This window comes from Palaemon carinicauda, chromosome 15 (genome assembly GCF_036898095.1).
Source record: "Palaemon carinicauda isolate YSFRI2023 chromosome 15, ASM3689809v2, whole genome shotgun sequence".
Lineage (NCBI taxonomy): Eukaryota > Metazoa > Arthropoda > Malacostraca > Decapoda > Palaemonidae > Palaemon > Palaemon carinicauda.
In genome coordinates, this window is record NC_090739.1 from 95,829,036 (window position 1) to 95,852,197 (window position 23,162).

General features: G+C 36.8%; 2 protein-coding genes across 2 annotated transcripts in view; both read right to left on the reverse strand.

Annotated features, from left to right (window-relative positions):
- The window catches only part of LOC137654341 (uncharacterized), an 899,747-nt gene that overhangs the window by 635,058 nt on the left and 241,527 nt on the right, over positions 1-23,162 (reverse strand). The window lies entirely within an intron of this gene.
- On the reverse strand, positions 4,837-5,949 carry LOC137654088 (uncharacterized). Its single transcript, XM_068387729.1, has 2 exons — positions 5,866-5,949; positions 4,837-5,733 (listed from the first exon to the last, which is right to left on the reverse strand). Exons 1-2 carry the CDS (start codon positions 5,947-5,949, stop codon positions 4,837-4,839), a joined length of 981 nt encoding a protein of 326 aa, XP_068243830.1.

The window sequence follows — 23,162 nt, forward strand, 5'->3', positions numbered from 1 at the left end:
TTATACAAATCTTCTAACATCTTTTGCAGATCTTCTCATGATTCACTAAACACAACTATATAATCTGCAAATCTCAAGTTTTCGAGATATTTCCCAATAATATTAATTCCTGCATTTCCACAATCTAAATTCTTAAAAACTTCTTCTTGACATGCTGTAATAATTTAGGAGTATAGGGTCTCCCTGTCTAACGCCTTCCTCAATCGGAATTTTCTCACGATCTTTATGTAGATATAGGATTGCTGTACTTCGTGTATAGATACAGTATCTTCAAATTTTCTAACATAAGATTCTTCTATTCTTTGTTTTTGAAGGGCCTTCATTAATGCTGAGATTTGACAGAAAGCTTTCTCATTCTAGAAATGCCATACATAGTGGTTTATTATACTCTCTTGATTTTCTATCAGCTATTTAATTACATGGACATGGTCAGTTGTTGAATACCAACTTCTAAAGCTTGTCTGCTCTCTTGGTTGATTAAAGTCTAGCTATCCTTCTATTTCGCCTAATAGGATTTTTGTAAATATTTTATATATTATGAAGAGTAAACTTATTGGATGATAGCTTTTCGGTCTTACTATATATATATATATATATATATATATATATATATATATATATATATATATATATATATATATTTTATATATATATATATATATATATATATATTCTATATTACATATTATGAACTATTTATATATAATATTACCTAAATACCTAACTACTTAGTTTGGTTATTCACTAGTTGTTTACAAATAACATAAACAATCCACCTAATTACTTTATTACTAAACGATTAGTTTGGTTATTCCCTTAGTTTAAAATATATATATATATATATATATATATATATATATATATATATATATATATATATATATGTGTGTGTGTGTGTGTGTGTGTGTATATATATAAACAAAACGACTTTATTAGTTCCTTTATTCCAGACTTTTTAGTCTAGTTTCACCCCATCATTCACACAATGGAGTTTTTCAACTGCATACAGTCGGAAAAGGGAAAAACGAAATAAGTTGATGAGGAAAACAACGTGTACCAAAATCATAGAGAAAATGCTGATGGTACGAAGATATATTGACGTTGTGAAAGGCGGTCTTGCAAAGGACGGCTTCACTCTGATGTTAATTTTCATAAGCTCAAGTACATTGGAAAACATAATCATAGCACAACTGCAGCTGAAGTGAGTGCAAAAGTTGCTACTGCAAATATCAAGGAAAGGACGACAAGTCAAACACCTTCTCGTCCAATTCTAACAGAAGAACTAGGAAATTTAAATGAGTGCCCACTTACTGATGTGACGAAACTAGCTCATATTAGTCGAAATATGAGCAGATGGAGAGGTGATCAGGCTAATTATCCACCGATACCGCAAATATTTAATAGATTTCAAATACCACGAGAGTTTGGTTTTATCGAGAACGGCTCTATATATTTGCAGTATGACAGTGGCATCGACGACTTTACACGCATTTTAATTGTCGCTGCCAATGACGCTCTTCAATGTGCGAATTGGGCAGGATATGGAACTTTTAAGAGTTGTCCTGTTATATTTTTCCAATTATATGTCTTGCATATACAAATTAAGAACTTCAGTGGACCAAGATTGTTTGCCCTCTTAACTGATAAGTCTCAAAATACGTATGAGCACCTTTTCCAAAAAATGAAAGAATTGGTGAATAACGAGGGGCCAGAAGATATGATAATAGACTTCGAAAAAGCTGCGGAAAACGCATTTTCAAATACGTTTCCAGGAACAAATATTTCTTTTTGCTTGTTTCATTAGGACAAAATGTTTATAGACATATTGTAGATGAAGGTTTTGAGGTACGTTATCACGAAGATGACATATTCAGTCTTAAATTAAGATGTTTTATAGCCTTAGCATTTTTACCTTTAAATCAGGCTGCGGATGCCTTTGATGCATTGGTTGATGATGGTGATATCCCTCAACCTATTGTCTCTTATTTTGAAAATTCATATATAGGACCAGTGAGAGGAAGAGGTACCAGAGGGAGGAGACTTGATCCAAAATTTTCAATAGAATGTTCTTCACCGATTTTTGAACGGAGAATCGCGTACAATTAATAATTTGGAAGGTTTTCACACATATGTATTGAATCCCTCAAAAGTGAAGAGAGTTTGTCAAAAACCAAATTACAAATGCTACGAAACGGGGATGAACCAGTCAGAAAAAAAGAAGTACAGGGATTGTGACAAGCGTATCATTTATCTAGTACAGAATTATAATCAAGCAGAAAGAATGCAGTTCCTTAAAGTAATCACTCATAATATTAAAGTTTAACTTTTTTATATACTTTTAACGACAAGATATGTATAGCTTTTACTATTTTATTTTTACATACATAATTTTAACATGAGAAATGTATGGTTTTTACTGTTTTATTTTTATATTCATAAAAAAGAAACTAAAAAAGTATTTTTTTTTATTTATCGCACAAATAAGGATATATCAATTAGACTTTTTGGATATCTATACTAACAAAAGCAAACATTTTCTTTTAAAAAGTAATGCTTAGAACTGATAGGAATTTTAGAAACGAAAAAAAATGGAAAAAATACTTTTTCCATATTATAAGAATCAATTGGTACCGAATTATCAGGGACCGAATTGTCCAAGACCGAATTGTCTGGGACCGAGTTGTGTGGACACCACACACACACACATATATATATATATATATATATATATATATATAGATAGATAGATAGATAGATAGATATAGATATATATATATATATATATATATATATATATATATATATATATATATATATATATATATATATATATATATATATCTATATATATATATATATATATATATATGTGTGTGTGTGTGTGTGTGTGTGTGCATGTGCGTATGTATATATATATATATATATATATATATATATATATATATATATATATATATATATATATATATATATATATATATATATATATATATATATATGTTGTGGCGGGATGTTGCAAAACAACTCCCACACCCTTGAATCACTCTAACTGACAATTGTCCCACAACACAAACTTTCCCCTTACTTTATCAACCAGACTCTTGGACAGAAGGAAAATTGAAACAAAACATACCCTTAAAACTATATTTCTTAAACTAAAATAAATCAAACTATCCGCAATCAAAATAAACACTTAAAAATAATCAAAACTTAACACTATATATATAATAACCAAAACACCATTCATATAAACAAAAAAAAACTATCAAAACTTAACATTAACCGCACACCACCAACACCAAAAAATAAATATGTGTATATATAAAATTACGAGACCAACACTCGTTCACAGAAAGCCGAACTGTCTTTACGGCATAGTGCACACTAACACAGCTCTGTGATCAACAGTCCGCTGGATGGCAATTTGCCATAACTGCCTTAGTGATTGTGGTGGTCATAATCATCATCATCATCATCATCATCATCAGCAATCTCAATTCACAGGCCTAGGTCATCAACAGTTCAGCAATCCAAAAAAGCAGTCCAAACAAAATCAGTTACAGGCTAGGTCATCAACAGTAAATCCACTTTCAAAAATTAACTCTCCAAAGGAGGAATCACGGCTTTTTAAATAAATAAACACTTCCACGCTGGTAAAATAATAATGAAGTAAATCCAGCATTTACACACGCAACTGCCTTAAACTGCAGTCAAATAAAAAAAAACATTCACCCAAGACATTCACCACTGTCGTAACCTAACTAAAAACATAAACAAACAATCTCATTTGTACCAACAGTCTTTCCCACAACAAACAATCGATACACTAACTACCGCCCCCCCCCCCCCCTCTCTCTCTCTCTCTCTCTCTCTCTCTCTCTCTCTCTCTCGATTTGGCAAACAAAAAAATAAATAAAAATAAAACAAAAATTAATCCTCCACATTCCTCCCCCCTTACTTTGCCAAATCCTTCTCACTCAACACTTACAATATTTTTTTCATTACTCAGTCGCTGTCGGGAACGGGACCTCTACTCCGAGTAACAGGGCCTCCATATACTCTCTCATCCTCTTCTTCCTTATCACAATCATTCGCTACATTAACACTATTCCTATCTAAATCCCTATCATCTAATATATCATGTACAATCATATCTACCTTGTTCTCATCTGGCCCTAAAATTACACTCATTTCTGTAAACAGTTCATCCATTTCATCAAAAACATTCTCAACTTTAGCAAAAGATTCATTCATGCTACTTATCATTCTCCTATCTCTCATTCTCGCATTCGTCATCCCTTCTTTTACATCATCTAAGGAAAAGCCACACACACTATAGGTATCATTCATACTCAGGCATGATTCATCTGTATTAACACATTTATCTTCCATACACACTTGCACATTTACACCCTTGTCATACTTATTTCTATTGTCACTTTTACTTATAAAATTTCCTCTTCTTTCATCCTTACTTAAAGCTCTCGTATTCTTCCTTTTCATATATTCTACTAACACCAACTGTTTACCTTCTAGACCTAATTCCTCATACATACAAGGTTCACACTTGTTCCTTTTCAACCATTTACTCATCCCATTCTCTTGGATATACTCAGGTACCTCCTTCCATTTACGCAACTGGTTGTGGTGTGCCCTAACTCTTTCCACACTACCATCCACACACAACTTACCCAAAACATAACTTAATCCACTCGAACCAACTTCTAACACCTCATATGGACCTTCAAACTTATCATGCACCTTATTTACATTCATTCTACCCTTTTCAATTACTTCTTTCATCACTCTCCGCCAACGTTAAAGCTTTCAAACCTCTCATTTGCTTTCCTCCACATTACTCGCCCTAACACTCCTATCTACTACCTGATCATCTATCCTCATTGGCCCTATCAAAATTGCATCTTTATAACTACCAAAGTCTATTACACTTTCTTCCATTCCAGTTCTTACACTCACAGATTTACTTTCTTTCATGCACCTATCTAACTCATAATCCTCAACTATCTCTAGTATATCATCCCATGTCAATCTCTCTTGCGTCCACCTCATTTTCTCCCTCCGTTTCAAATTAATAAATTCACACACATTCTCAGGTACTGTTGCCAAAAACTTCCTCATTAACTCCTTATTCTCATTTATGCCTTCATCCCCATACTTCTTCCTAGCTAACGTTTCCAACCTACATACGTACATTGATGTAGCTTCTCCTGCACTCATCCTTGCCTCGTCAAAATCATTCTTACGCTTATACCTAACACTCCCTTTTATACATTTTACCTGCTCAATTATTCTCTTTTTCACACTTTCATAATCAACGTCACCTACACTCATTATCACTCCATACATCGTCAACAAATACCCAGTCAAATATTCTCCTAACTCCCTAGCCCAAACTCTCTTACTATCACCATACTTATCCTGACAATACCTCTCATACTCCTTGAAAAATTCATATACATCCCTACTACTATGCTCATTGAACCTTTCACACCGAGGTACCTCTCTCATAAATACAGTCTTACACACAGCACGTTCATTCTCACTGTTATCATCACTGCTACCTTCCCTCTTGTTTCCTACTTCCTCACTAGAATATACAGAATCTAATTCCACACTCATACTCCTATCCTTGATCATACTCTTCCTAGCCCTTTTCTTACTCACCACTTTCACCCATTCACGATCATCCTTGCTATCATCCTGACACTTTTTCTTCTCTTTCTTCACATCACTTTTACCTTTCTTCTCATCCTTCCTATTACATTTCTGTTCATCCTTACTACGCCTAATTCCCTTATCTTCAATCTCACTATCACTATCACTTCTTTTCCCATTATCACCTACCTTAACCTTCTCTTCCACTATCAACCCATTACCCGTAGGAGAGGCCGCTCCTCCGACTGCGCCTTCACCCATGAAAGTTTTCATCATTCCCATTACCTTCCCAATCATAGCTTCCATTCGTTCCTCATTCTCACGCATCCTTATCTCAACACCCTCTTCCACTCTCTCCACAGTTCCCTTTAGCGCTTTCAGTTCCTTTTGCATCTCCTCATTCTCACAACTTAACCTCTTATTCTCATGCAGCAACTTCTCCTCACGCTCCTTACTCAGCCGCAATTCCTCCCTCAGTAACTTGTTCTGCTCTTCCATTTTCATCAACCTTAATCTAATTTCTTATCCCATTCAATCCTTCGTCTAATAGTCCAGCTATCAATCCCGCCACCTCAGCTGTCCCTGTTCGGGCGCACAAATAATGTGGCGGGATGTTGCAAAACAACTCCCACACCCTTGAATCACTCTAACTGACAATTGTCCCACAACACAAACTTTCCCCTTACTTTATCAACCAGACTCTTGGACAGAAGGAAAATTGAAACAAAACATACCCTTAAAACTATATTTCTTAAACTAAAATAAATCAAACTATCCGCAATCAAAATAAACACTTAAAAATAATCAAAACTTAACACTATATATATAATAACCAAAACACCATTCATATAAACAAAAAAAACTATCAAAACTTAACATTAACCGCACACCACCAACACCAAAAATAAATATGTGTATATATAATATTACAAGACCAACACTCGTTCACAGAAAGCCGAACTGTCTTTACGGCACAGTGCACACTAACACAGCTCTGTGATCAACAGTCCGCTGGATGGCAATTTGCCATAACTGCCTTGGTGATTGGGGTGGTCGTTATAATCATAACCATCATCATCATCATCATCATAAACATCATCATCATCAGCAATCTCAATTCACAGGCCTAGGTCATCAACAGTTCAGCAATCCAAAAAAGCAGTCCAAACAAAATCAGTTACAGGCTAGGTCATCAACAGTAAATCCACTTTCAAAAAGTAACTCTCCAAAGGAGGAATCACAGCTTTTTAAATAAATAAACACTTCCACGCTGGTAAAATAATAATGAAGTAAATCCAGCATTTACACACGCAACTGCCTTAAACTGCAGTCAAATAAAAAAAAACATTCACCCAAGACATTCACCACGGTCGTAACCTAACTAAAAACATAAACAAACAATCTCATTTGTACCAACAGTCTCTCACAACAAACAATCGATACACTAACTACCCGCCCCTCTCTCTCTCTCTCTCTCTCTCTCTCTCTCTCTCTCTCTCTCTCTCTCTCTCTCTCTCTCTCTCTCTCTCTCTCTCGATTTGGCAAACAAAAAAAATAAATAAAAATAAAACAAAAATCCTCCACAATGTATATATATATATATATATATATATATATATATATATATATATATATATATATATATATATATATATATATATACATATATATATATATATATGTATATATATATATATATATATATATATATATATATATATATATATATATATATATATTTATATATGTAAATATATATATATATATATATATATATATATATATATATACATATATATATATATATATATGTATATAAATATATATATATATATGTGTGTGTATATATATATATATATATATATATATATATATATATATATATATATAATATAGAGAGAGAGAGAGAGAGAGAGAGAGAGAGAGAGAGACCTATGCAAACAACGTTCCCTATGCTGAACTTGATCGTTAGAGGAAACAAAGGAAGCGCACAGTCCGTATCGCTCTTGGATTTCTTGTATACAGTAGAAGGACTTTTTATTGATACCTTATTGAATTTCGGATGTAAACAAAGAAAAAGAAATTGTGAGTTATGAGGTATCGTTTTTATGAAAAAACATCTGTTATTGATTCAAAGGGTTGGAACTTAGTGGACCCAAAGGGATAAACCTCATGAAGCTGGTGGCGATAAACGACCGTTTGATTCCATAACTAAAGCACCGAGTACAAAGAAAATGAGTGATGCTGAATCTTGTAGAAAATATCTGATAATAAAAAAAAAAAAACACGATATATTTGATCATCTACAAATTACATTTAAAGATAAAAATTTGGTTATGATTCCCCAGAGAGAAACATCATGTAGAAAATTCAATATAAATCCTTAAATGTCAGAAATGTTTCCTCAATGGGTTCACGTTCCAAAGGGACCCCCAATGTCCTCTGTCATCCGGAGCGAGGAAGAAGAAACTCTATACTAAAGAAGTAAAATTTGGAAGAGCGAGTAAAGGTCTGGTCCGAAAACATAAATCTAGTCACTTGAATTGGCTTTAAAGGAATTTGTCATTAGGACTTTTTAAGGATGAGCATTACAACTGATTCTCCTTTTGATAGTTTTTTAAAGCTCTCTCTCTCTCTCTCTCTCTCTCTCTCTCTCTCTCTCTCTCTCTCTCGTGCCCGTGTAACCTGATAAAAAGGAGTAAATAACATAAAGCTCAGTGAAATAAACATCTTGAAGAAGTTGATGTTGAAGTGAAAAGCATTTACGCTTAATACAGATGTTTATCATTAGAACTATGCTATATTACAATGCTATCTTAACTGTTATATTACTGGTTAGAAATTCCAGGTTATTCTCATTCTGTGATTAAATGACTTTTTTCAAATTCTCTCTTTCAATTTATCATTTTTTCATATTAATTACATTCAGTTTTTACTTAATGTGTCACGTATTCAAGCAGAATCGTGATAGTGCTTTTATTTCTAACATTCCATCTTAAAATAGAAAAGGATGCTTAATTGTTCTTCATATTATATTATATATATATATATATATATATATATATATATATATATATATATATATATATATATATATATATAAATCCCTTTCTGAGTCGGGATACCTTAGCGATGTGAAAGCGTTTGCGCATCGCCGTGATCAGCAATGATATGCTAGTCAGTGCCACCCATACTAGGCTGGCTTGCTGTGACTAATCAGATGAACATTTTCTACCATCACCAATACGCAGTGGCTAGCATGGTGATTCAAATTGGTCAAAACTCAGATATGTATATCACAACTCCGTCTCAGCCCCCATCCAATAGAGGCAGTGGAACAACTGCTCAAGTTGGCGGGAAGCTACATTCCACTACAGGGGGTGTCTAAGAATCTCTGAACTAAAACAGGTCACCTTTGGAAACTGAACATTGCTACATACAACGTCAGAACCCTGTATAGAGAAGAAGATTTTTCTGCGTTACTAGATGAACTGAAAGAAATAAATTGGGATATATTAGGACTGAGTGAAATTAGAAAAACTGGGGAATCTTATACAGAATTAAAAGAGGGCCATATATTTTGCTTCAGAGGACATGAAAGGAACACAGAAAACGGAGTTGATTTTCTTATTAATAAAAATTTTGTAGGTGACACAAGAATATTATAGTACTAGTAATAGAATTACAGGATTAATTATCAAACTAAGTAAGAAGTATAAACTGAAGATCATTCAAACGTATGTACCAACAACATCCCACACAGAGGAAGAAAGAGAATTTTTTTTTTTATGAAGATCTGGAGATATCTGTGAAAAAGACATCGTGGTTAAATGGATTTGTGTATAGCCATGATCAGCAAACCTGTACTAGTCAGCCACCCATACTAGGCTGGTTTGCTGCCAGTGATCAGACAAAAGCCTCCCACTACCACCAATCCGCATTGGCCAGCGTGATGATGAAAGCTGACCAATCCCCATATATGAATTAACATGTCTGAGGCCTTTCCCTTGCCGTGAGCTAGAAACGGCTGCCTCTGTTGTTATTGTATATATATATATATATATATATATATATATATATATATATATATATATATATATATATATATATGTGTGTGTGTGTGTGTGGGGGGGGGGGTTGTATATGTGTGTATGTATGTATAATATATGTATATGAGAAAGTTATACAGGTGGAGTAAGCACTGAAAGGAAGAACAGTGTATGTCAGATAAGTAATTATTGTGAAATTATTATGTAAAAAGGAAAAGAACTGTATGCTGCATGCACAGGCCTACTGTATGTAAAATTTATGACAGAACTGACAGGAATATATATGGTGATGAAGGTGATATATGTTATAGAAGATACATTTTAAAGTGGAAGGAAATTATTCTAGAATACGGGTGAAAGTTTGAAAGTTTGTCAAAGACAGTAGTGTGTTATATATACATCTCTGGCTGTTCAGCCTTTTCACGGATTGAATGATGTAAGAGGCCACGGATGAAATTGTGAATTAACAGCAAAATTATAGTACCAGATTATTAGTTGAGAATGTGATTGGAAATGGTAAGTGAAGCTTAGGGTCAGAAAAAAAGAAACTGCAGAAACAAGAAACAGCGTTTGAAAGTCTTGACAAGAGGAGAAGTTAACTGGGTGTAAGTAGATGTAAGGTTATTAGAGCGAACGGAGACCAAAAATATACACCAATGAATGTTGATATGAATGGTGTAATGATGGCGGTGGTGTATTTACATGGGCATTTTTTAATGAAATATAATGAACAGTGGTAAGATAAAATACAATATAAGTCAGATAATGTTAAACAATGAATACAAGACGGGGATGAAAATTATCTGGGGAACCATCGCGGAAGTGTATTAAGAAATTGTTGACCTCTCTCCTATGGAAGTAAATCTTATAGAGTATTGTGAGTTTGAATGAAATGAAATGGATTAAAGCTGTTGGAACTCTTTATGTAGTATTTGTGGTGTTAGGAAAACTAGGGTGAGATATGAGGAGAAACGTTTAAGTCGTAAAAAGGTTAGCATTCGACATTGAATAGATGGACTATACTATTTTGAGTAGGTTCGACCATGTGCAAAAAAAATTGGACGATAATACATTAATGGAAAGTCTATATTCCAAACGTTTTAGAAGAAGGGGAGAGAAGGGTGTCAAAAAGGCCGGTCAGATGATGTGGAAGACATACCTGCAAGGCGACCATGAATGACACTACACATATATAACTAATAATAATAATAATAATAATAATAATAATAATAATAATAATAATAATAATAACAACGTGGCATTTTCAAGAGCCTAAATAATCTAATTCATAAGAATGACGAATATGAGTTTTTAAATGTATTTCCCTAGCAGTATTTACAGAAACTGTGGATATCTTACTGTTTAGTATTCTATTCTTGAATAATATTTATATCCTCTTCTTCTTCCTTTGCATTTGCTAATTGTGTGTCCCCTCCAAAGTGAACAAGTCTTTACCCAACATATATCATGTGTAGTGTGTTTAGAGAAACTTTAAAGGTGATTCCAAATTCATTTTGTTTTTGTAGGTTTAAAGGTCGCTCATGAATAGCAGAGGCAAGGGACAGTGACATTGCCATAGCAAGCAGGACAATGCCCTAGAGACTGACCATATAGTATATGATCAGCGCCCAAGCCTCCTCTCCACCAAAGCTAGGACCAGGGAGGGTCAGGCAGTGGCTGCTGATGACTCAGCAGATAGACCTATAGGGTCCCCCAAACCCACCAACCTCAGCTCACAAGGATGGTAAGGTTGCAGACACTAATGGCACTAACAAGTTTGAGCGGGACTCGAACCCCCGACTGGCGATCACCAGGCAGAGACGTTACCAATCAGGCCACAGCAACCCTGCTGATATTATATAACATTTCTATAATTAACCCTGTGAGGTTAATGCGAAAACGTGAAGTGTATTTATTTTGGCTTAACTGTTAGATTACTTCGTGTGAGCTAAAAACACATAAAATTATCAGTTACTTTATGTAATTTCTATAAGATTTTAATCATTACAGTTAAAGGTTAAATTTTTTCATTAATCATCATGATTAAATATTTTTGTAAAATTTAATTTCCAGTGAAAAAAGGTGATTACATAATTTTCAGTGTAATATTTTCTTCTCTTAGTTTAAGGTTTTCTCCATAATTAATATTTTGAGTCAAGTGATCATATAATTTTCAGTGTAACAGTTTTTTTATTTTTGTCTTAGTCTAAGTTTTGTTTAGAGTTAATATTTCGAATGATTTATTTTTGGTGTAAATTCTTTAAAAGTGTTGTAATTTTCTTTTTGTAGATTGTGTATTATTTCGATAACCAGTGTTTCATACAAAATTCTCTCGTATCCCTATTTAAAAATCGAAGTAAGAGATTGTTTTGAATAGTTCTTAATAATAATCACCCAGTTGGTTTTGAGTATACGTAAGAGACCTTTGGATATTCAGGGGTTTTATATATTGCCGTCTGGGAGTTATATAATTTTCTCAGAGCTCGGGTATTATTCAAGTACAACAGATCTATGAGAAAATAAACAGGTGAGTTTGGCACTTGGGAGGTTGTGTAACTTACCAGCCGCAATATATGATATATATACATTTTGGGGCCCAGACCAGGGACATTTTTGTATATACATATACACACACACACACACACATATGTATATATATATATATATATATATATATATATATATATATATATATATATATATATATATATATATATATATATGTGTGTGTGTGTGTGTGTGTGTGTTTGTGTTTGTGTTTGTGTGTATGTTAGAATGAATTATCTGATGATATCATTTGGTTTTTTAACTGGAGAGGGAAGCATGGGCGTGAAGAAAAAGGAAAGTAGAAGTGAGGGTGAGCACCCAAAGTCTTCCCAAATCCTTTCCCTTAGAGACTGCTTCGTAGCAATTAAGAAACAGTATCAGCAGAATTCTCTTTCTTTTTACGGACAAACATGATCTCTTCGTTTACTTGGGAGAGGGCATCCTGTTTTGCAGTTGTGTGAGAAAAGGCAAGGTCAAGGAGACCTTGAAAATTAATCCTTTCATTTTCATTCAGTTGGCATTATAATAGTAAGATATAAATTGGTAACAGTGCTGGGGAGGTTTACATTAATGTATTATCACGTATTTTGCATTGCAGCTTCAATATTTATCATAATTAAACATAGAAAGATTTATTTTGTTATTATTTAATGTGTATAATACACTGCAATAAAGGGTAATCACTGATTCATAGGTACTTTGTATTTTCAGGACAGTAGTAGTAACAATATATCATTACCATTTATTTTCATTTAATCAGTCTTGATTCTGGTCTGCCGTCAGCTATAAAGCACAGCAACGCCATTTGTCGGCTAGAGGTAATAATACGATTTAGAGAAAATCCAACGAAGAACCACACCAGGTAGCAACAGTTATTACGACGACATATTGGAATCTTTGTTTGAATATAGTTCTTATCTGGCTTCATGGCTGGAATCCAATGACAATATCTTCAACCAAATACAAAATCGATATCATTGAAACCTAAAAAGTGTCTAAAACTTTAGATTACAATTCTACTGTAGATTTCTTTGATCTAGGAAAGAAAAAAAATTGATAGTTTTATACAATCATCAATGATTTGAACATTATTATAAGTATAAAACATATAGTGATTCCTACTATTCAAACCTAGAGTAACTAGGCATAACTCTATCAAAACTAAATGGATATTTTTCTGTCCACTCTTCGGAATCTTATATGGTTACATGGATTTCTTCCTTAAAGTCAAAGGAATTTTACGGTAATCCAAATTTCTCATAAGCAGCCATATTACTGATTGACATCTATATAAAATTTTTCCATAATATTTTACTGTTCAACAACAACTAATAACCAAAGAACGCAGTGTGACGGTGAGGAGAGAAAGGTTGTGAACTCAAAGGCAGTGTGAAAGCAACTGAGTTAATTTATTATGGAGCACTCTCCTTTATATACAAAACCTCAAGATAACAGGAAATTACATGTTCGAGAAAATGACAATGTTACATAGGCGACACGCAGACATGTTTATTCTGGTTCTTTTTAGTGCGAGGGAAGAGCGAAGATACAAGCATAATATATACAAAGGGAATTATGTACAATTGTGTGACACACGGTTGGTACATGGCTCCCCCCTAAAAATGACATACTGTACATGTTAAATAGGGCACCTTGATCTAGAGAAGCGAACTGTAGGCGGGTCATCTGGCAGGAGATAAGCAGGTATTAGACGATCAATGGAGACCCAGTCTTCTTTGCCACGAATGTTTAGTAGGAATGCTTTCGGACTGCGTCGGATCACAAGGAAAGGGCCCGTGTAAGGGGTCGTTAGTGGTGGCTTGGTAGTGTCGTTGCGCAGGAAGACATGTGTTCCAGAGTGCAAGTCTGTTGGTATGTGATGCTTCGCTGGGGGCTTGTAAGTCTGGCGGCATGGAATAAATTTTCCCACGACATGACGTATGCGCTGGAGATCGTCGGAGGAGGTTGTAGAAGGAAAAAATTCGGCAGGGACGACAAACGGGTCGCCATACATCATTTCAGCTGCCGAGACGTCGAAGGCGTCTTTAGGAGTGGTCCTTAGTCCCAGGAGGACCCAGGGAAGCTGAGTAAACCAGTTGCAATCCTTGCAGCGGGACATCAAAGCTGCTTTGAGGGTGCGATGAAAACGTTCAACCATTCCATTGGCAGCGGGGTTGTAGGCCGTTGTCTGATGTAGGGTGATGCCCAGGAGATTCGCTAATGATGTCCACAATTGAGAGGTGAAAGTGGTTCCCCTGTCAGAAGTAATATGCTCAGGGATACCAAATCTTGCAATCCATCCAGAGAGTAAGGCAGATGTACATGAGGCGGACGTTGCAGTTTCCATGGGAATGGCTTCAGGCCAACGGGTGGAGCGGTCGATGGTGGTAAACAGGTAACAATGTCCTTGTGATGTGGGTAGGGGGCCTACAACGTCGACGTGAATGTGTGCGAAACGACGCTGAGGTTGAGGAAAGGTGCCCATCCTGAGTCCGTGTGTCGATGTACTTTGGAAGTTTGGCAAGAGTAAAGGCGTGGACCCAATCCTTAGCATCCTTAGAAATGCCGTGCCAAATGAACTTTGCCTTCAGCAGCTGTGCAGTAGAACAGCATAAGGGATGTGAAAGGCCGTGAATGAAATCAAACACCTGCCGGCGCATGGGAGCAGGAATCCAAGGTCGCGGTCTGCCAGTACTGACGTCACAAAGGAGGGTGGTGTTGGAGTCTTCGAGGGGAAAGTCTTCCCAACGGAGGGACGTGCAGGATGTCTTACATGCTTGATACTCTGGATCCTGTCGTTGGGCTTCAGCCAGGCCGTTGTATTCCAATCCCAGTTGAACGGCAGCCAACGTGTTTCTTGACAGGGCATCGGCAACGGGATTCATTTTCCAAGGGACGTATTGAAGGGTGCAATTGTATTCAGAGAGATGTCGGTGTTGACGGGAGGACCAGGCATCAGACTGTCGAGTAAAGGCGTGCATCAGAGGCATGTGGTCTGTGTAAATGACGAAGGACGTACCTTCTAAGAAATGGCGAAAGTGACGGACAGCCAAGTGCACCGCCAGCAATTCTCGATCGAAGGTAGAATAACCCGATTCTGCCTTGGACAGTTTTCTGCTGAAGAAGGCCAATGGGCGGGGCGAGCCGTTGACCACCTGCTCGAGTACTGCACCAATAGCGACGTCGCTGGCATCGGTGGAGAGAAGGAGAGGGGCATGTGGGATAGGAAAAGTGAGAGCCACAGCAGTTGATAGGGCCTTCTTTGCATTGCAGAAGGCTGCATCTTGAAGGGGACCCCACTTCAGGTCCTTCGGCTTGCCCTTGAGGGAGGCGTAGAGGGGAGCAAGAGTGGCGGCAATGGCTGGCAGAAAACGGTGATAATAGTTGATCATGCCCAAGAATTCCTGCAGAGCTTTGACGGTCGAGGGCACGGGGAAGTTCTGAACGGCTGCTACCTTCTCAGGGAGGGGTTGGACACCTTCAGGAGTGATGCGGTGCCCTAAGAACGACACTTCGTTGGTGCCAAAGGTACACTTGTCGTACCGGACTACAAGGCCGTTTTGTTGCAGGCGGTCGAGCACGATGCACAGATGACGGAGGTGTTCCTCTTTTGAGGAGGAGAACACAAGGATGTCGTCCACATAACATGCACAGAAAGGGAGGTCCCCTAAGATGCCATCCATGAGACGTTGAAACGTGGCCCCAGCATTACGAAGGCCAAAACAGGAGTAATTGAAGGTGTATGTACCAAACGGAGTGGTGATGGCAGTCTTGGGGATGTCTTCTGGGTTCATAAGCACCTGATAATACCCCTTCAGGAGATCGAGCGTAGAGAAAACCTTTGCTTTGTGCAGGTAGGAGGTCACGTCAGCAATGTTTGGGAGGGGGTAGTGATCCGGTTCTGTTTGCATGTTCAGGCGCCTGTAATCCCCGCACGGACGGAGGGAGCCGTCTTTCTTCAGAACGATGTGTAAGGGTGACGAACATGGTCTGGAGGCCTTTTGGCAAAGGCCCATTTCCTCCATTTTGGCGAACGTCCGTTTGGCGGCTGCCAATCGTTTCGGTGCCAGACGTCTGAATTTTGTGAAGACTGGGGTCCCGTCGTCTTGATATGGTGATAAATACCGTGCTTGGCAGGAACCGTGGGCGTTTGGCGAAGTTCTGGACGGAAAACTTCCGGGTACGACGTGAGGAGGTGGGCGTAGGCATCCGTGGGTGCGTTGATGTGGAAAGCGAGGTTGGAGGGGGCGGGTTGAAGAGGTGTCGACAAGTACGAGTCTGTGTTGACCAATCGTCGGTGGGCGACATCGACCAGAAGGTGGAAATGAGAGAGGAAATCCGCACCGAGGATTGGCATTGTGACGTCAGCAACGAGAAACTTCCAATAGAATTTACCGTTTCCGAATGATAATGTGAGGTTCTCGTAACCGTCGGTGGGTATCGCAGATCCGTTGGCAGCTACCAAGCGGACGTCGGCCTATGTAGACAGACTACGTCGTGTCTTGAAGAGTTTCCTTGGCAAAAGAGAACGACAAGCAAGTTGTCTACCAAAAATCGCACGCCCGTTCCTGCATCCTGTAAAATGAAAAGATTAGAAACTTGGGAGGCCACCGCCACGAGTGATGGCCTACTTACACGTTTTTTGGCCACTGACAATCCTCGGCACATTTCTTCGCAGTTGCCCCGAATCTGAAGTGGTAGTAGCAAAACTGCGGCAGATGGGAGGTAGTAAGTGGCTGTAGAAGTCGTTTGTTGGGGCGCGAGCAATTGGTGGGTAGTGGGCGGCTTTGTCTCTGCTTTGGCACGTCACGGTGTGGGCATGTATGTCCTACGGCATTCATGTCAGCTTCAGTTGACGTTGAATAGGCATCCTCTTCGTCAGGGGTGGAGGCGTTAATGGAGGTCTTGAAGTGGCTGTCCATAAGGGCGTCGGCTTTGGTCATCAAGTCCTTTATGGGTAAATTATCGACATCGGGTATGGCAGCGCGTATAGGTCCGGGTAAACGGCGTATCCAAAGGGCACGAAGTAGGTTCACCTCACGAGGAGAGCCGTCTGCGGCAGGTTGAACGCGAGCGATACTGGTCATTTCCCTGAGGGCAAGCGAAGCCCTTTGGTCCCCCAACGGTTGTTGCGAGAGCTGAAAAAGCTTTGCTACACGGGCGGCTGGCGACGGCGAGTACTGCTGCAGAAGGTAGGTTTTGAGGGCGTCATACGCTATTGGGGTGTCTCCTTGTTCACAAAGCCAGTCGGATATTTCCGGGAAGGTGTCCTTGGGTATCGCCGCGAGAGCATAATCTGCTTTGGAGGTTGAACGAGTCACGCCGTTGATGCGAAACTGGACTTCTGCGCGCTGAAACCAAGCAAACGCCTCTCCGCTGGCGAACGGTGAAAGTTTCAATGGGGCGGCCGCAGCGCCAACTGCTGTAGAGTCCGTCATAGTACCAACGATGGAGGGGCGAGGGAGGTGGGGGTGGAAGGCAGTGGGAGCGAGTCGACTCCCAGGGTCACCAATGTGACGGTGCCGAGAGAAAGGTTGTGAACTCAAAGGCAGTGTGAAAGTTAATCTATTATGGAGCACTCTCCTTTATATACAAAACCTCAAGGAAATTACATGTTCGAGAAAATGACAATGTTACATAGGCGACACGCAGACATGTTTATTCTGGTTCTTTTTGGTGCGAGGGAAGAGCGAAGATACAAGCATAATATATACAAAAGGAATTATGTACAATTGTGTGACACACGGTTGGTACAGCAGCATATCCTCATGGGGACGCATAAACATACGATAAAAAATTAAATCATACTCAACAATCTTAAATAAATGTTTAAGGCAATTTAAATGTTGTTTGATTATCCACCTGATATATTAAAAATAATCTACCAAACTTATATATTCATTTTTTATTCTAAATTCCAGCAGCATTTTTTTTACACTAAGTGCTGTGATAGTACTGAGTAAATTAGAACTCTCTGATATAGCATATTTTGGAGGAACTCTACATTGTCTCTATATATCATAAGTTGCTTTCATCGTAAAGTTAGACATTACTTTTAAATCAAATTTTATATGGCTGAGATTAGATTCTTCAGATAATTTTTCTTTATATCTGAATTCACAATTTTCATAAAAGCGATCTGCTTACCCACGACAGTGCTGGATCTGGTTATGTTAGAAAAGAAGGGCCAAGGATACCTCGGGGATTTATCAAGAGGTTTCCTTTTCTCTTTGTGTTCCATATCATCCTCTACAATATTCATTTTCAAAACCATCGTTACTGATCTTCCTTCAGTTGAAGTGTCTATCCTAGAGATTTTAAGCCTTGCATCGTGTGTCGGCTGTGCCATGAGGGCCAATTTTGTCTAACATTTTGTCTTTCGGCCTAAGAGTAGCTTTCACATTTTTTCTGTATATAGTTGTATACATTTTGTTTGTTCTCATTATTGCTAAGTTTGTTTTCAAGCATGATGACACCTTTTTTTATTCCTATTCTGTCTGGGGTTATTGAGTAAAATCAGAGACCAGTGAGTCCCAGACTGTATCAGTGACATATAGTGTATAGTAATATATGTGGACTGAATGATTATATAAGTTTGAGAAACTTATACCAGATAGTCAAAAACTAATAATTCTGAAACGTGAGCAAGGATATGGTGGTGTATAATAAATACTAGTATGAATGTGGATCTCATGAGATTCAGGTCATAGAAGTTTGTAGCAGGTCTAACCATCAGCTTTTATTTGCATTAGAATCCAGACTTTGAAGAGTCATCTTTGATACAAAAAAGGATAGAGAGGATTTTTGTGCTTGTTGACGGTTTCATTGTTCAGTCAAGTGAGTGGTTGAATTCTGCTTCTTCTAATGATCAGCACAGCTTAAAAGATTTTGACTTCACATCTGAATCAGGCTGTGACCAATTCATAAATTAGGTAACTCACAAGTCTTGGACTTGGTGTAAACCGACTCCCCTGGTGTAAAAATAAACAATGTTGGTCCTGCAGTCGGGACGTCTTATTAGGCCTTGGTTTCCTTGGTAATTACGAATATACAGCATGTCTCTGGTATTTCATAATCTTGTAAGATACATGAAGAATCTCAAGCACATTGAAAGTACATTTTTGAGTGATTTTTATTTTTATTTTGATTGGTTACAATCGTACAAAGGGTAGAGTTTGACGTTCTCTTAAAAGAAAATCGGGTCAACAAAATTGATAAGAGGATTGTAAACATGCTTATTCGGCGTGTTATTTGGCTTGTTATGTATTTAAAAGCAATAGATCAGATTTAACTTGGAATAATTAAACTCAGGCAACAGCTGTAATTTATATTTCGACTGAAATAAACTACAATTTTAAAAAATCCTTTCTGGTACAACCCAGGAACATAAATGGTGGGCTACTCTTAAATTTATACTATTGTGCATAGACTTACCCGTTTTTCTTTGATTAAACTAGATGACTGTAACTTGCTGTCCAAAGGAAAAGGCAACTCTTTTGTCTTATGTGTTTGACAGTAAGCAAAGTAATGAGAAACTCGATCTTCCACATTCCCGTTATCCTAAGGCTAAATTAACAAGTCTTGTGAAATTAAAATACTTTTACTGGACCTTCACGCTTGTTAAGGTGTAGGGCCAAATGTCATTTCTCCCATGTTTTAATAATAACAGCTGAACTCCTACCTCATAAGTTGTAAGTTATTTCTTGCAAGTTAGAAGGAAGAGTTTCTTTTAGTTCTTATTCTAGAATTAATAGTTACTCCATTGGGTAATTGTGTTTGCAATAGCCTTAGCCACCTTGCTCTTTACTGCCTAATTTCCATACCTCTCATGTTACCTAAATGATTTGAACATCATTTGGCAAAATGTTTGAATAGGTCTTTAAACAGTAATCATATCTTACCTATTTTGCAGTTTGGCTTTTACAAGGGCCATGAAGCATGCGATATCGTTACAATTCCCCGTTCTTTGACATACATATATAAAAACTTAAGATAATTCTTTTAGATTTTAGATTTATATTTCAAATATTCTAAAGATTTCACTTATCAATTAATGTTAAATAATCTCCGAATTTCCAAATATCTTTGTATAATTTTTTTAAAACACACACACACACACACACACACACACACATATATATATATATATATATATATATATATATATATATATATATATATATATATATATATATATATATAGGAGAGGTCCCCTTTATTGTTTTATTTGGTTGATCATATATAATGTAAAAATTTTAAAAATCAATGTGTTCATATGTGTTGATGTAAAAATGAAACAGTTTATGACTCTGAAATATGGTTATGTTCTGCAGCGAGAGTTCTGGATACTGCTGGAGACTCCTGGTTTTGGAGCATCACCTTGGAAAATTTTGAATAAATCTTCCATTTCATGTAGATTTTCTCTAAAATAATCAGAGGGCCTATATAATACCTTCCTCTCTACATATGATAGCCAGTCCTCGCCTGTTTCATCTACATCAGCTGAGCCTGATGGTGTACACTTATTTCTAAATGAAAAATCAACGAACTCTCCCATCAAATAACTCAAGGCTTCATTTCTTATCAACGCTTCAGGTTCCTGCTCTATTAAATTTTCTACTCGATCTTCCTCAGTCTTGGTCTCATTATTAAGAGGCAGAAGGTGCTTCATGAGACACGCAGAGATATATAACTCGGAATCTAGATCATTGGGAGCAACATTGGAGCTTTAAAATGGATCAATTACATTTAAGCACTCTACAGTGACACATGAAGTACAGTAGCTTCATCATTATTACAAACATGAAGACCCTAACTGGTTATTGTCAACAAGAACTCTAATCCCTATAGTTCACGCAGCATTTTATACAATCCTTTTACTGGAACGGAAACATTTTGTCTCTCACCTCATGGGTGGAATACGGACCTAAAACTTCACAACAAGTAACAAGTAAGTGACTTTAGCATTAGTAGCAAAACCAATCTTTTGATCAAATATTTCGACTTGATGTGGACAGTTCGAGAAAGCATCTTTACCTTCCCTTACAGTATCATATCTCGTGCACGATAATACAAGTCAAACCAACTATCAATGAAAGATATAAGATCAGATGTTTCATTACAACATTGACTTTTCAATTAGCCTTTGCTAGTAAAAAAAATTTGATGGAATTATCCACTGGGAAAGAGAGTAACTGAACAGCTGTTTTGAGATCATTTACTGATAGAGATACTATTTCCGATATAGGTTTTGAGGTAATGATGTTATCTCCAACCCGAAATCCATGGTCCATTAGATTATTTTGAATTAAATTGATTAGATGGAATGGATCTCCCAAGACGAAAACTTTCGAAAAATTTCGAAGCAACCAAACATTTTTATTATAATATAAAGCTCAAATAATAGTATATATACACACAAAAATGTTTTTTAAATCTCTCTCTCTCTCTCTCTCTCTCTCTCTCTCTCTCTCTCTCTCTCTCTCTCTCTCTCTCTCTCTCTCTCTCTCTCTCTCTCTCTTTGATCTTCAGAAACATTCTTCTAATCGTAGTTAAAGATTTGAATTATCTATATATTCTAGTAGTTTTATAAGTGAGCCTATTCATATACAGTTCTCTGAGTTGACCAAAATTCGACATGCAACATATGCCCAGTAAACCACACTAAAGTGACGAAACACTAGTGATAGGCTTAATTGAATTACAATGGTAACTGCATTAATAAAATAACCCACACTGTATGAAAAATGGAGTTTATTGAGCTTTCGAAGGGACCATCTCCCCTCCTCTTCCTTCCTCTTCCGATAACAAAAAGAGAGGGGAGATGGTCCCTTTGAAAGACCAATAAATTAATTTTCCATATACGGAAAATCGTGTATTTTAAGTAACTACATCATTAAAAAGATTTTGTGTCGGTATGGCATCTGCTTTTAATTTTTGGGCAGTCTTAGGCCAGTAATTGAGCAATTCAGGCCTAGGAGTTCTGGATTGCCTTACCTTGTGTAAGACTCGGGCTCTTGCGTTGGCAGCCCGTAAGAGAAATTGCATTTGAATTAGGTAAATTAAATTTGTAAGGAGAATCGAACTCATAACTATTGTTATTTAGTTTGCTATGTCATGAGTGTCTCTCGTATAATGCTGTAAATACTTATGTTAATTCTTAAATATTGTTATATTTTATGTATGTTGACTATAATTTTTTTTTTATTGTTAATGTTTTGCTATTGTTTGGTAAATTTTCTTAGTAGATTTGCATAATTTACGTCGTGTACAATAGTTCAACGTAGCACCTCATTAGTAATAAAAGCTCTTCGAAGACAAGGAATACATGAATCTTGTGTTAGAGCCATTGAAGATATCTCCACATGAAGTACAACAATACCTAAAACTACGTAAAGAAAATTAGAAAATTTTGTTTGGGAAAGGAGGTACATAAGGAAACCTCATCTATCTTAAATTTTTCACAGCATGCCTAGAAGTTTTATAAAATTAGTTTAAGGAAAATGTAGGAATCAACGTTAATGGGGAATACCTTAACAACTTAAGATTTGCAGATGATATAGTTCTATTTAGTGAATCATGGAGGGAATGCAGAAGATGATATAAGAATTGAACAGAGAGAACAGAAATGTTCAACTGAAAATTAGTAAAACTGATAATATTCAATGAAAATGCAGAGAGACAACAATTAAAAGTTATGGACGAACCTCTAGAGATTGTTAATGAATATAATACTTGGGACAGACAGTAAGTGTTTCCCCAGGACACGAGACCGAAATTGAAAGAAAGTTAAGCATGGTATGGAGAGCTTTTGGGAAACAAAATGAAATTATGAAAATTAAAATACCACTTCCTCTAATAAGAAAAGAATTTAATCAGATGTTGCAACCA

What these genes read in the sequence shown, in the direction of transcription:
- LOC137654088 (XM_068387729.1), bottom strand. Translation starts at nt 5,949, where the DNA reads ATGAAAACTTTCATGGGTGAAGGCGCAGTCGGAGGAGCGGCCTCTCCT. An exon ending in TAGTGGAAGAGAAGGTTAAG is followed by an intron (nt 5,734 to 5,865) that starts GTAGGTGATAAT and finishes AAGAAAGAGAAG; the next exon opens with AAAAAGTGTCAGGATGATAG.